This window comes from Hibiscus syriacus, unplaced genomic scaffold (assembly GCF_006381635.1).
Source record: "Hibiscus syriacus cultivar Baekdansim isolate YM2019G1 unplaced genomic scaffold, ASM638163v2 tig00112349_pilon, whole genome shotgun sequence".
NCBI lineage: Eukaryota > Viridiplantae > Streptophyta > Magnoliopsida > Malvales > Malvaceae > Hibiscus > Hibiscus syriacus.
Window position 1 is genome coordinate 1,450,055 of NW_024063310.1, and position 13,311 is coordinate 1,463,365.

General features: G+C 32.9%; 2 protein-coding genes across 2 annotated transcripts in view; one reads left to right on the plus strand and one right to left on the minus strand.

Moving 5' to 3' along the window:
• The window catches only part of LOC120178406 (universal stress protein PHOS32-like), a 28,522-nt gene extending 16,181 nt beyond the window's left edge, over window positions 1–12,341 (plus strand). The window contains exon 8 of the mRNA XM_039184258.1: window positions 12,318–12,341. The gene's annotated coding sequence lies outside the window, so the exon portion shown is untranslated. The remainder of the gene's footprint in view (window positions 1–12,317) is intronic.
• LOC120178428 (FCS-Like Zinc finger 15-like) lies at window positions 7,922–8,460 on the minus strand. Its single transcript, XM_039184272.1, has 2 exons — window positions 8,214–8,460; window positions 7,922–8,141 (listed from the first exon to the last, which is right to left on the minus strand). Exons 1-2 carry the CDS (start codon window positions 8,387–8,389, stop codon window positions 7,922–7,924), a joined length of 396 nt encoding a protein of 131 aa, XP_039040203.1. The 5' UTR covers window positions 8,390–8,460.
• Window positions 12,342–13,311: the final 970 nt, after the last annotated feature.

Genomic DNA, 13,311 nt, shown 5'->3' on the forward strand with positions numbered 1-13,311 from the left:
GGAAGTAATGAGACATATATCTGACATATCGAGTAACATAAAATCTAACTGTTTAACTTGTTGTTTCGATGACAAGAACAAAATATTTCTTGCGTTCATACGCAAATCGTAGAGGCGAGTCACAAATACAGTGGAGCTGTAAATGCCCTTATATACTACAAGGGAATCCTCTTCAGTGGATACTCTGATGGTTCAATTAAGGTATGGCCACCAACTTCAACTCAAGAAAAGATTCTATGTTAACAACAAAGTGCAAAAAAAGGGATTCCAACATGTCGTTACGGTGTCGTATGAGTGAACTTTCCGGAGGCAATGGCCTAATTCCATGGCCTAATCTCCGAAACTTGGTTGATTAAACAGGTATGGGACATCAAAAAGCAATCAGCCACGCTGGTATGGGACGTGAAGGAGCGTAGGGACTCTGTGACATGCTTTGCACTCTTTGAACCAGGAGAGACCCTTTTAAGTGGATCCACTGATAAGACCATTCGAGTAAGTTAAATCCGTGTCGTTCTTGCAGTCTAAGTATCTTACGAGTCTTGTAACACTAGTGTCCCAAGGCCTAATCTCCGAAACTCGGTTGATTAAACAGGTATGGGACATCAAAAAGCAATCAGCCACACTGGTATGGGACGTGAAGTAGCATAGGGACTCTGTGACATGTTTTGCACTCTTTGAACCAGGAGAGACCCTTTTAAGTGGATCCGCTGATAAGACCATTCGAGTAAGTTAAATCATTGTCATTCTTGTAGTCTAAATATCTTACGAGTGTCGTAACAGGAGTGTCTAATCGAACATGGTCTCAGGTGTGGCAAATGGTCAAACAAATTGGAATGCATTGAAGTTATAGCAACAAAAGAACCAGTTCAAAAGCTAGAGACATATGGTCAAATGATATTTGTGATCACTCAAGGACGCCATCTCAAGGTAGCAAATGAAAAATTCAACAAAATAATCACACACACACACACACGCACACACACATATATATATATATATATATGAATGTATGTATGCATCTATTTTAAGAGAGATGAATCTTCTATCAGGTTTTTGATTCATCAAGAACAACAGTATCTGCAAATCCAAAAGTGTCAAGTGCATGAAGATCATTCAAGGAAGAATCTACGCTGGCTGCACTGATTCGAGCATTCAGGTTCGATAAAAACAATCCTCGAATCCGATTCGAAAAATCGAAAAACCCAACGTTACATACATGAAACATGACTCGTTCTAGGAGATTTCTTCAACAAGTAGCCATCACAGAGAGATCAAAGCAGCTGCACAGAAATGGAGAATGCAAAGCAAGCGCATCAATTCAATCACCATTTATAGAGACTGGCTTTATTGTTCAAGTCCAATAGTTAAAGGTTCTAATATCAGGGTAAAAAATCTTGAATAATTTCATGTACTCAAAAACATGTTACAGTGGAATTAAAGAGCAATGGTTTTCAGGAATGGAGAAGAAACTCTGAGCCTCAGATGTCATTAAAAGCAAAGAAAAGAAGAAATATATTAGCAATGGAAGTAGTGGAGGACTGTTGGATCATAAACTTGATCCATTATGGGAGCCTAAACCCAAACCCAAACTAAATTGATGTCATTGCTTACATCAATTTAGTTAGGTGAGAGTTAGATATTTGTTGAATTTGTAATGGTTTAAATTAGTTTATTTGTGTGGTGTAGGATTGTTCTTGAGTAGTATAAATACCCCTTCCCATTTTAGTTTTAAGCATCAATAAAAATCAATAGCTTCTAAGTGAGTGAAGAAGCAAAGTCTTATAAGAGTGAGTTGTAGTTCTTGTTTTTGAGTAAGAGTGTTCTTGTAATATTTCTTTGAGCTTCAATAAAAGTTGCTTGTGTGAGCGTTTTATTTCCAACAAAGTGGTATCAGAGCGAGTTGGAAGGATCGAAGGTCTCGACGAGAGGAATCCGACACCGTCAGAATTTTCTCAATCTGAGTGACGCACCGCCGGAAGACTGCTGTTAGAAAATCAAGTCATTATATTGAGAGATATGGCAAATGGTATGACACCATTCCAAATTCCGACACTCAACAACAACAACTACAATAATTGGAGTATCAAAATGAAGGCACTTCTTGGATCACAAGATGTGTGGGATATCATAGAGAAAGACTATAATGAGATTGCAGATGATGTTTTTGCTACTCTTACACAAGATCAAAAGACAAATTTGAAGGATTCAAGAAAGAGAGACAAGAAGGCTCTCTACCTCATCTATCAAGCATTAGATGATGATGGTTTTGAAAAGATTTCGAGTGCAAGCTCTAGCAAGGAAGCGTGGGAGAAGCTGCAAACCTCTTACAAAGGATCCGAACAAGTGAAGAAGGTTCGTCTCCAAACATTAAGAGGTGAATTCGAATCCTTACACATGAAAGCATCTGAGTCTATTTTAGATTATTTCTCAAGAGTAGTAGCTGTTTCTAATCAATTAAAAAGAAATGGTGAAAAGTTAGAAGATGTGAGGATAATAGAGAAGATACTCCGTTCGTTGGATCCCAAATTTGAGCACATCGTCGTGACGATTGAAGAAACTAAAGACTTGGAAGAAATGACGATCGAGCAACTCCAAGGATCATTGCAAGCATACGAAGAGAAGCATAAAAAGAAGCATGAGTTTACTGAGCAACTCCTCAAGCTGCAACTCAAGGATATGCATGAGAGCCAACGCAATGATAGAAACCAACGTGGCCAAGGCAGAGGTAGAGGCCATGGAAGAGGTGGAAGTCGAGGTCGTGGACGAGGCTGGAATTACAACAATAACAATTCCAACAATAACTATGAGAAAGGAGAAAGCTCAACACGAGGCCGTGGAAGAATTAATCCAAACTCAAAGTATGACAAATCTCAAATTCGATGTTATAATTGTCAAAAATTTGGGCATTATGCTTCAGAATGTAGAGATCCCAACAACAAAATTGAGGAGAAGGCCAATTACGTGGAGGAAAAGACAGATGGCAAAGAAACTCTTCTTCTAGCACGAAAGGAAACTGATGGTGGCCAAGCAAATTCCTGGTATCTTGACAGTGGTGCAAGCAATCATATGTGTGGAAGGAAAGACATGTTTGTGGAGCTAGACGAGTCAGTAAGTGGAAATGTTTCGTTTGAAGATGATTCCACAATAGCAGTGAAAGGGAGAGGTAACATTCTTATCCGTTTGAAAGATGGGAGACATCAATTTATTTCAAATGTCTACTATGTGCCCAATATGAAAAGTAACATTTTAAGTTTATGGCAACTGGTAGAGAAAGGTTATGATATTCATATAAATAATTATAATCTTTCTATAAAAGATGATAAGAATAACTTCATTGCTAAAGTGCCGATGTCAAAGAATAGAATGTTCTTGATCAACATACAAAATGATGTTGCAAAGTGCCTGAAAGCTTGCTCAAAGATGCATCATGGCTTTGGCATCTTCGATTTGGGCATCTCAATTTTGGAGGTCTAGAGCTATTATCTAAGAAGGAGATGGTGAAAGGACTACCTCACATCAACCATCCTGACCAACTCTGTGAAGGGTGTCTAGTCGGGAAACAATTCAGGAAAAGCTTTCCAAAGGAGTCAGAGACAAGAGCTAAGAAGCCACTTGAGCTCATCCATACCGATGTGTGTGGACCGATCAAGCCAAGCTCTCTCGGTAACAATAACTATTTTCTTCTCTTCATTGATGATTTTTCAAGAAAAACCTGGGTATATTTCTTGAAACAGAAGTCAGAAGTTTTTGAAGTCTTCAAGAAGTTCAAAGCAGCAGTGGAGAGAGAAAGCGGTAGAAAGATCAAAGCTATGAGATCCGATCGAGGTGGAGAATTTACTTCCAGGGAGTTTCAAGAGTTCTGTGAAGCAAATAGAATTCGTCGACCAATGACAGTTCCTAGATCCCCCCAGCAAAATGGTGTGGCAGAAAGAAAGAATAGAACAATCCTCGACATGGCACGAAGCAAGCTCAAAAGCAAGAAACTACCCAAAGAATTTTGGGCGGAAGCAGTATCGTGTGCAGTCTACTTGTCAAATCGATCTCCAACAAGAAGTGTATGGGGAAAGACACCGCAAGAGGCATGGAGTGGAAGAAAGCCTGGCATTTCCCACTTGAGAACCTTTGGAAGTATAGCCCATGTTCACGTACCAGACGAGAGAAGAACGAAGCTTGATGATAAAAGCGAGAGTTTTATCTTCATCGGCTATGATGCTAATTCGAAGGGCTACAAGTTGTACAATCCAGACAATAAGAAGTTTGTGATTAGTCGAGATGTGGTCTTCAACGAAGAAGGAGAATGGGATTTTAACTCTCATACAGATGACTTCAATTTCTTTCCTCAGTTTGAAGAAGATGAGCAGACAATGAGGGAGCAACTAGATGAATCTCAACAAGAGCTTGCAACTCCACCCACTTCACCAACATCAACAACTCAAGGAGACTCATCACCTTCATCATCGTCAAGTGGGAGTCAAAGTGAAAGAGTTGTGCAACGCACAAGAAGCCTTAGAGATCTCTATGAGGTAACTGAACGACAAGATAATCTTACATTATTTTGTCTGTTTGCCGATTGTGAACCAGTGAGCTTTCAAGAAGCGGTACAAGAAAAGAAATGGAGAGATGCGATGGCCAAAGAAATCAAGGCCATCGAGAAGAATGACACATGGGAACTTACCTCACTTCCCAAGGGACATAAGGCGATAGGTGTCAAATGGGTGTACAAAACAAAGCAAAACGCCAAAAGAGAGATTGAAAGGCACAAGGCGAGGCTAGTTGCTAAAGGCTATAGTCAAAAGGCTGGAATTGACTATGATGAGGTATTTTCTCCTGTTGCTCGATTGGAGACTATCAGACTAATCATTTCTTTGGCAGCTCAAAACAAGTGGAAGATACAACAGATTGATGTAAAGTCCGCCTTCCTAAATGGAGTTCTTGAAGAGGAACTTTACATTCAGCAACCATCATGCTATGAAGTCAAATGGCATGAAGACAAGGTGTTGAAGTTGAAGAAGGCTCTTTACGGGCTAAAACAAGCACCAAGGGCATGGAATAGCCGAATCGACAAGTACTTCCAAGAGAATGGCTTCAACAAATGTCCCTACGAGCATGCTCTATATATCAAGATCAAAGATGAAGATATTTTGATCGTGTGCCTCTACGTGGACGATTTGATCTTCATTGGAAGCAACCCAAGCATGTTTAATGAATTCAAGGATGTGATGATGAAAGAATTCGAGATGATAGACATGGGGCTCATGGCGTACTACCTTGGCATTGAAGTTAAGCAACAAAATGATGGAATTTTCATTTCACAGGAAAGCTATGCAAAGGAGATACTGAAGAAGTTCAAGATGGAGAACTGTAAGCCAATAAGCACACCGGCAGAATACGGGATCAAGATGACCAAACATGAAGAAGGCGAAAGTGTAGATCCAACATTCTTCAAAAGTTTGGTAGGAAGTCTACGCTATCTAACTTGCACGAGACCCGATATTCTTCACGCAGTTGGATTGGTTAGTCGCTACATGGAATCCCCAACAACCACCCATTTTAAAGCCGCAAAGAGAATTCTTCGCTATCTGAAAGGTACAATTGACTTTGGCTTGTTCTATTCAGTTTCTAATGATTACAAGCTTGTTGGATATAGCGATAGTGATTAGGGTGGAGACATAGATAATCGAAGGAGCACTACTGGATTCGTATTTTTCATGGGAGATATTGCATTCACATGGATGTCAAAGAAACAACCGATTGTCACATTATCCACTTGTGAAGCGGAATATGTTGCTGCTACCTCATGTGTTTGTCATGCAATTTGGCTTAGAAATCTATTGAAGGAGATTGGTTTGATACAAGAAGAGCCTACCAAGGTTTGTGTCGACAACAAGTCAGCCATTGCCTTAGCGAAGAATCCAGTATTCCATGATCGAAGCAAGCACATTGATATTCGCTACCACTATATAAGGGAGTGTGTTGCAAGAAAAGATGTGGAAGTTGAATATGTGAAGTCACAAGATCAAGTTGCTGATATTTTTACCAAGCCACTGACCAGCGAAGACTTCTTAAGATTAAGGAACCTACTAGGGGTCACGAGATCAAGTTTAAGGGAGGGTGTTGGATCATAAACTTGATCCATTATGGTAGCCTAAACCCAAACCCAAACTAAATTGATGTCATTGCTTACATCAATTTAGTTAGGTGAGAGTTAGATATTTGTTGAATTTGTAATGGTTTAAATTAGTTTATTTGTGTGGTGTAGGATTGTTCTTGAGTAGTATAAATACCCCCTTCCCATTTTAGTTTTAAGCATCAAGAAAAATCAATAGCTTCTAAGTGAGTGAAGAAACAAAGTCTTATAAGAGTGAGTTGTAGTTCTTGTTTTTGAGTGAGAGTGTTCTTGTAATATTTCTTTGAGCTTCAATAAAAGTTGCTTGTGTGAGCGTTTTATTTCCAACAAGGACTTCATATACTTAAACTGCAGCTCATCAGCAATCAGTCTTCAGGTAACCAAATTTTGTTTTTCTATGTTGTTCGGATTTTTCATTTTTTTAACTAATGTTACATGCAACCGATGTTACTTTTATTCGAACATAGATATCGATGCTTAAACTCGAGTCCAAATACTATTTTTGAGCAGATATGGCTGAGGGTAACGCAGCAGAAAGTGGGGAGAGTATTAGCAGGCAGCAAAATAACAAGCTTTATCACTGCAAACGACATGGTTCTGTGTGGTACAGAGTCTGGGTTCATCAAGTCATGGATCCCTCTCTAAACTGAGACATAAACAGCTTAGTATATATAATACTACACATTGTGTATAGTTTTTGAATTTTTAAAAGGATCCCATTTGTGTATAGTTTGTCATATATATATATATATAAGATTATGAGTAGAACAATAAAAAAACCTTAATGATATGATGTTAATATAGTTTAAAGACTTAATTAGAACATTTTGAAGTTTGAGATCATGTTTTAAAGACTGGTGTAAATCTTGTTTTTGAATAAATTTTTACATTGATTTTTATGAAAAAAAAAATCCAATAATATAAATGGGAAAGGATCACAGATTCAAATAGTAGCCGAATAACGGTGTTGTGTTTTGTTATTGAGACCATGAATATTATTTAGGGTTTTAAAAAATCAAATAAAAAATAACTCAAACTCGATAAATCTAATAATGAAAGCTTGAAGATGAACCATAATACTCTCAATGCCCTTAACCATCACAATATTCATGCTAACCATAAAGCAAAAAAGAACGAGAAAAAAAGTTTGTCATTACTAAATTAGCCATTAATAGACTAGATAAAAAAATAAAGTACAAAAATAATCCTTCAACTAAATATTATGTTATTAAGTGTTTTGACTATTAAAATTTATAAGATGATCCTTTAACTATTGAACATGATTTTATTAAGTTATTTAACTATTAAAAGTTATAAAATAATATTCAACATGTCAAAAATCATATCGTCGAATTAATACTTAAAAACAACAGTTGAATCTTAACTTATTAATTGAAGTATCATAAAATTTTATTTCAATGATATATATTAATAAAATCGTTACTTTTAAGTATTGACTCGAATATATAATATTTGAAACACTGACTTGATAAATATAATATTAATATATATTTGATCATAAAATACAATTTAAATGTTCTTTCCAACGAGCATATTAATTTCAAATTCAAATGGACCTCAATCTTTTAACGAAAAAAAGATAAATTAAGAACATATAAATAATTTAATAATTATTTTATAAATTTTAATAATCAAAATCTTAATAAAATAACATTTAATAATTAAAAAAATATTTTATAACTTTTAATAATGAACAGGTTAACTATAATTGAATCATCTGCATACTTTATTCGAAAGAAAATAAACATTGTTTTTTTAAGAGTTATCGGCTGGTCATTTCATCACTCGATAAGCAAAACCATTACCACCGTCTCCGGCAGCTTCGCGTCGGTGACGGCGGCGGCGGCAGTGAGAGGCTGAAGAAGAAGACGAAGAAGTTGAAGAAGATATAGTGCTAGCAAAAGAACAGTACTTATCTTTCTTCAAACTCTCTTCTTCGTCCATGAAAATTTGCCAGCACCTACATTCCTCACTGCAAAAACCCTTATCCCCTCTACCAAAAAAACAAAAACCCTAAATCAGTACCAAATAAAACCCAGAAGAACTGTGACAGCAAATAACTCACTTGTACATGTAGATGTCATTCCCAGGCAAGAGTTTCCGGTTGCAGAGGAAGCATTGCTGAAGAAAAGGTGGAAGTGGGTAATTTAAGTGTGAAGCTTTGGTGTTGATGAACATGGTTGTTTTGTTGATGACTTCACCACTGCTTTGCTTCTCTAACACTACGCTTAATCCAACCATTTTTGCATTCTCTTGAGCTTGATGATGATATATAAATATACTATATGAGAAAGAAGGTTTTGTGGTAGTTTGGGGGGCCATTGCAGTACAGCTATAGCCTATAAGGAGAGAGCAAAGCAGTAAAGTGTAGACCAATCGATTTGACCTGTACTGTTTTTAACTGCCACGTACTCCCTCTCTCTAACTTGTTTTCCATTTCATTTCATTTTCTTTTATTTTCTCATTTTTTTTCATGTTTTTTGTTTGTTTCTCCCTTTTGTCGGTTCTAATCATGGGGACGATGATCTCTTGAGAAGTCGAAAGACTCAAAAATTAATTTTTTTTTCAATATTTGACTCAATCCGAGTTTAAGAGGGTTTCTCCCAACCCGGTTTTTTAAGTTGACACTTGCACCTTCTCAGTTCAACCCAAATATATATTATTTTATTAAATAAAATAAAATTTTAATTAAAAAATAATATATAATCAGATATTATTATAATTATTTTTAAATATAAAAATAATAATTATAAATTTATAATATTATATATTTGATTGAACCGGGTTGAGTTTTCCAATTACTAAACTCAACCTAATCCTTTCGAAAAAATTTGAGATCTAAATTCTTTTAAGGGTAAAATATATAAATAATTCTTAAATTTTTAAGATGTTTGTACTTTAATCATTTAACTTTTGAAATTTACAATACAATCATTAATTTTTTAGTTCATTTTCATTTTGATTCTTACTGTTATTTTCCATTAATTTTTACTTACGTGATACTTAATCCCGTTAATTTTCTGACGTGGCAGCAACTTCTTCTTCCTTCTTTCTTTATTCCTCTTCTTCCTTCTCCTTCTTCGCACAGACTTTCTTCAACTGCTAACATTACTAGAACTCTACAATCTACCCTTGGAGCATAGAGAATACTATAGAACATAAAGAAACATACAGATTTGATCAAAAAGAGATTGCAACCTATAAGATTAATTATCTAAGCATGCAACCAAACGCTTTGATATTAAAACATACAATGATTCAGGTACAAATGGGGAAAAGGACCAAACCGTTCTCATTACAGTCCGTACGCCTGACCACCGTCATGTTCCTCCCCGACTCTTATGTCCCCGTCCTAACTTTAGATAACGGATGTGGTTGGTGTGGGTTTAAAGGTTGAAATGAAAGTTTTTAAAGTTTTAGGGTTATTTCAATTTTTTTGTGTTTTCTTTTTAAAAATATGTAACTTTAGATAACATTTTTAAAATTATCAAATTGTGACCCATGTCACTTAACGGGAAAATTAACGTCGTTGATAACCCAGACATCTAAAGTGATAACGTTCGAAAGGTTAGGCACCGAGATGAGTAAAAAAATAATTAGACGCCTATTCAGGGAAAAAGTATAATTTGAGCACTTATTTTGGTATTAATCCTATTTTAAAGGGTAAATGTACAACCATACAATTAATTATCGAATCAAGGACTTTAAATACAAATACGGTACATCTAAGTCACGACAAATAAAATTAATTAATATAAAAAACTAATTTCACATATTTTTAGAAAATACTAACATGGTCATTTAAATTAGAAAAATTAGCTGTCGGTTTTACTTAATTAATAAAATGCAACCTCTCTATATATTATTATTGTTTTTAATATAACTACATATCAATATTCAAATTATTAATTGACTAATTCAAATTAAGTATTATAGATATATAAGATCATTATTTGATTATACTATATGTCAGATAAAATTTTACAATATTATATGATATATTTAAAATTTAAAAGAATAAATAAATGAGACATTTATCATCTTATTAATATTGTTTATGAAAACCAACAACCAATTGGTCTAGTGAAATGAGACACTAGATCCCTTAAGCAAGGTTAGAGGTTTCAATCTTGACAATTGCGAATGGAGCAAACTGGGTTGGGAGGGTCGCCCTTGCCTCTGCAGTACCTGATCCAGATTAGTCAATCAATAGATCAGATACATATGGTTATACCAAAAAAATATTGTTTATGAAAAATAAGAAAACACACACGCACGCACACACGCGCGCGCGCACACACACTAAATTTTTAATCATAAGATGTTTAATTATTTAATATAATAATGATGTTTAAGATGTAATATTAAAATTTTTAATTATGAACATACGTATAAGAATATTATAAAATATAAAATCATAAGATTAATTATGTTACACGTATTATAAACATTAAAATGTCATAGAAAATAAGAATTTATCAAGTGTATTCAATGGATAAAGGAGTGTTGTTATCTCTCGAGGTCCTAAGTTCGAGCTACTACGTATGTAGGGTGTATGTGTGTCTGTAGTCAATTGTTATAAAGATTTTGAACAGATTCTACATTGTAATCACTCCAGACTATTCAAAAAAAATATCATAGAAATGAAAGTGTATATATTATATGTTATGTTATAATTGGATGAGAGATATAACTATACATATCTAAAAATTGATTTAATATTCTGTTCATATAAAAAGATAGTGATCTTTAAAAAATATGCCTTGTATTTCTTTTCATCTCGTTAGAGAGTTTTACGACAAGAGAAAATATATATATTCTTAGAAGATCAAAACCTTCTAATCAATCTCTATCAATGGATTCACGTATTCTTCTACATTTAATATTTTTTGTTCTTGATGATCTAACATAACATAATTAGCGACAATTAGTTTACATTGTATTTATTTTGATTCTATCATAAGACAATATTTATTTATAAATAACTTTAACAATTAATTTATACTCATTCAACGATAGTAAATCAATATAAAATTTTCTAATTTTTATACTATATAAATAGACCTTACCCCTTATTTTTTTTATATATACATATATTTATTTATTGTGAACGTATTAATTTTTATGGTATAATTATTTTATGGTATTGTGTCAACTGTTGACAGATCTACTTAAATGCTTTTCTTTTATTTGGCCTACTCACTAAAATAATTAAAATCCACATCCTTTGGTTGTTCAACAAAATAAATATATGAGAGGTGGTCATCTACTGCTCCTTTCTTAGTTTTCGGGGTTTTTTTCTTAGTTATATATATATATATATATATATACATCTTCATTGAGCCACCCCACTTAGTTTTTGTGAAAATAAAAGGTGGAAAGTGGTAATAAATTGTTTTAATTTAACTTATCAACTCTTCTTTTTTATTTATTTTTTGAGTGATGAATAAAATATAGTTGACGGCTTAATTAATTAATAAAAAGATTTGATAATATGATAATCCAATAGTATTTAAAGCAAAGTCTTGCACCATTTGCTAATGGGATTACCATATTGAGAGGTCATAATGAATTTATAAATGTTTAAGGGTTAAAAGTAAAATTTTCCCATTAGACTAATGTAGTTATACAATTTTAGGATAAATTATGTATTTAGTCACCCATATATTCCTCGGTTCCGTTTTAATCACTCAACTATTTTCTAAAGAAATCATATCTAATGTTATATTTTTATTCTATTTGGTCATATGTCATTAAATAGTAAACGGAACTGTTGATATATATGATAACTTTTTTTTTATTTTTTAATGATGAGATAACATTAACTTATGATGACACGTTAATATAACGAATTCTTTTTAATGGTGGATGATCAAAACATGACAAAAAACGTAATATTAGAAATGATTTAAAAAAATAGTTTGAATGACCGAAATGAAACCACGAAAATAGGTATGTGACTGAAAATATAGTTTACCCTAACTTTTAAGAGATTATAGAATTATTATTTTTTCTTTTTAATAGGGATCAAGGCTGCCTGTCCCCTCTAGCCACGTTCAAGACCATATTCATTATCATGCATGAAAACATTCGATGTTTATCGATTTTTTTTAAAATACAACTATAATTATAATCCCAATCGCATTAAATAGATAAAATATATAACGAGTTTTTAATTATTCTTTTACAAAATTAAAAATCATTTCACCATCAATATAAAAGCTAATGAATAAATTAATTACATATAATAACATAATTTATTATTATAAAGTAAATGGATAGACACTAGAATGTTGGCTCTAGCAAAGAAGAAGATAAACCCTACTATGTTTATCTTTTATCTTTAACTTTCATTAAATGGTTAGGCCAATTGTGTAGATTTATACCTACAAATATTAAGAATTATTACAACAATCCAATGAATATTGGCATGTGTTGTAACTTTGATCAATTGAAATTTATGATCATGTACAAGTCATTCTTAGATTAATTTTCATGAATTATATGGTTTAAGTAGCGACGGATCCAAAAATTTAATAATATGATCTAAAATTTTAATTTTTTTTATAAAATATAATGAGTATGTATTTTTTTTTTTATTTTTTCTTAATACATTAAATTTAATTTAATTTTTTTTCAAAATGATAGAATGCACTTAACTCATATGAAAACGTATTACATCCGTCCATAATTTTAAATATCAAAGAGTATTATTATGCCTTCTATTTTAAATGTATCATCTCAAAACGATAAATTTATAGAATAAATAGAAAAATAATATGTCTATAACAAATCATTAATATATAAGTTAACAGATAAGACATCTTGAAAAAATAATAATTTTATCATTTAACAATTATTAAACGAATAAAATAGATCCATTTTGATCAAAATAGTGTTAGTCATAGAAAAGGTCAATTATCCATTATCTCATTTTACCACATGAAACATAAAAGATATGTGTATAAATTATTCCTTATCTCATTCTATCTCAAAATGATATTTCTCTTAAAATATTATTTTAATCCTCAACGTTTAATTTTAAGATAAAAAGAATTTTATTTGAGAGCATTAATCATGGTTTTAATTTATGGAAGGATATTTTTATTTTAAAATAAAATGTGGATAGTCAAAATACTGTAAAAAAATATACATTAAATTGA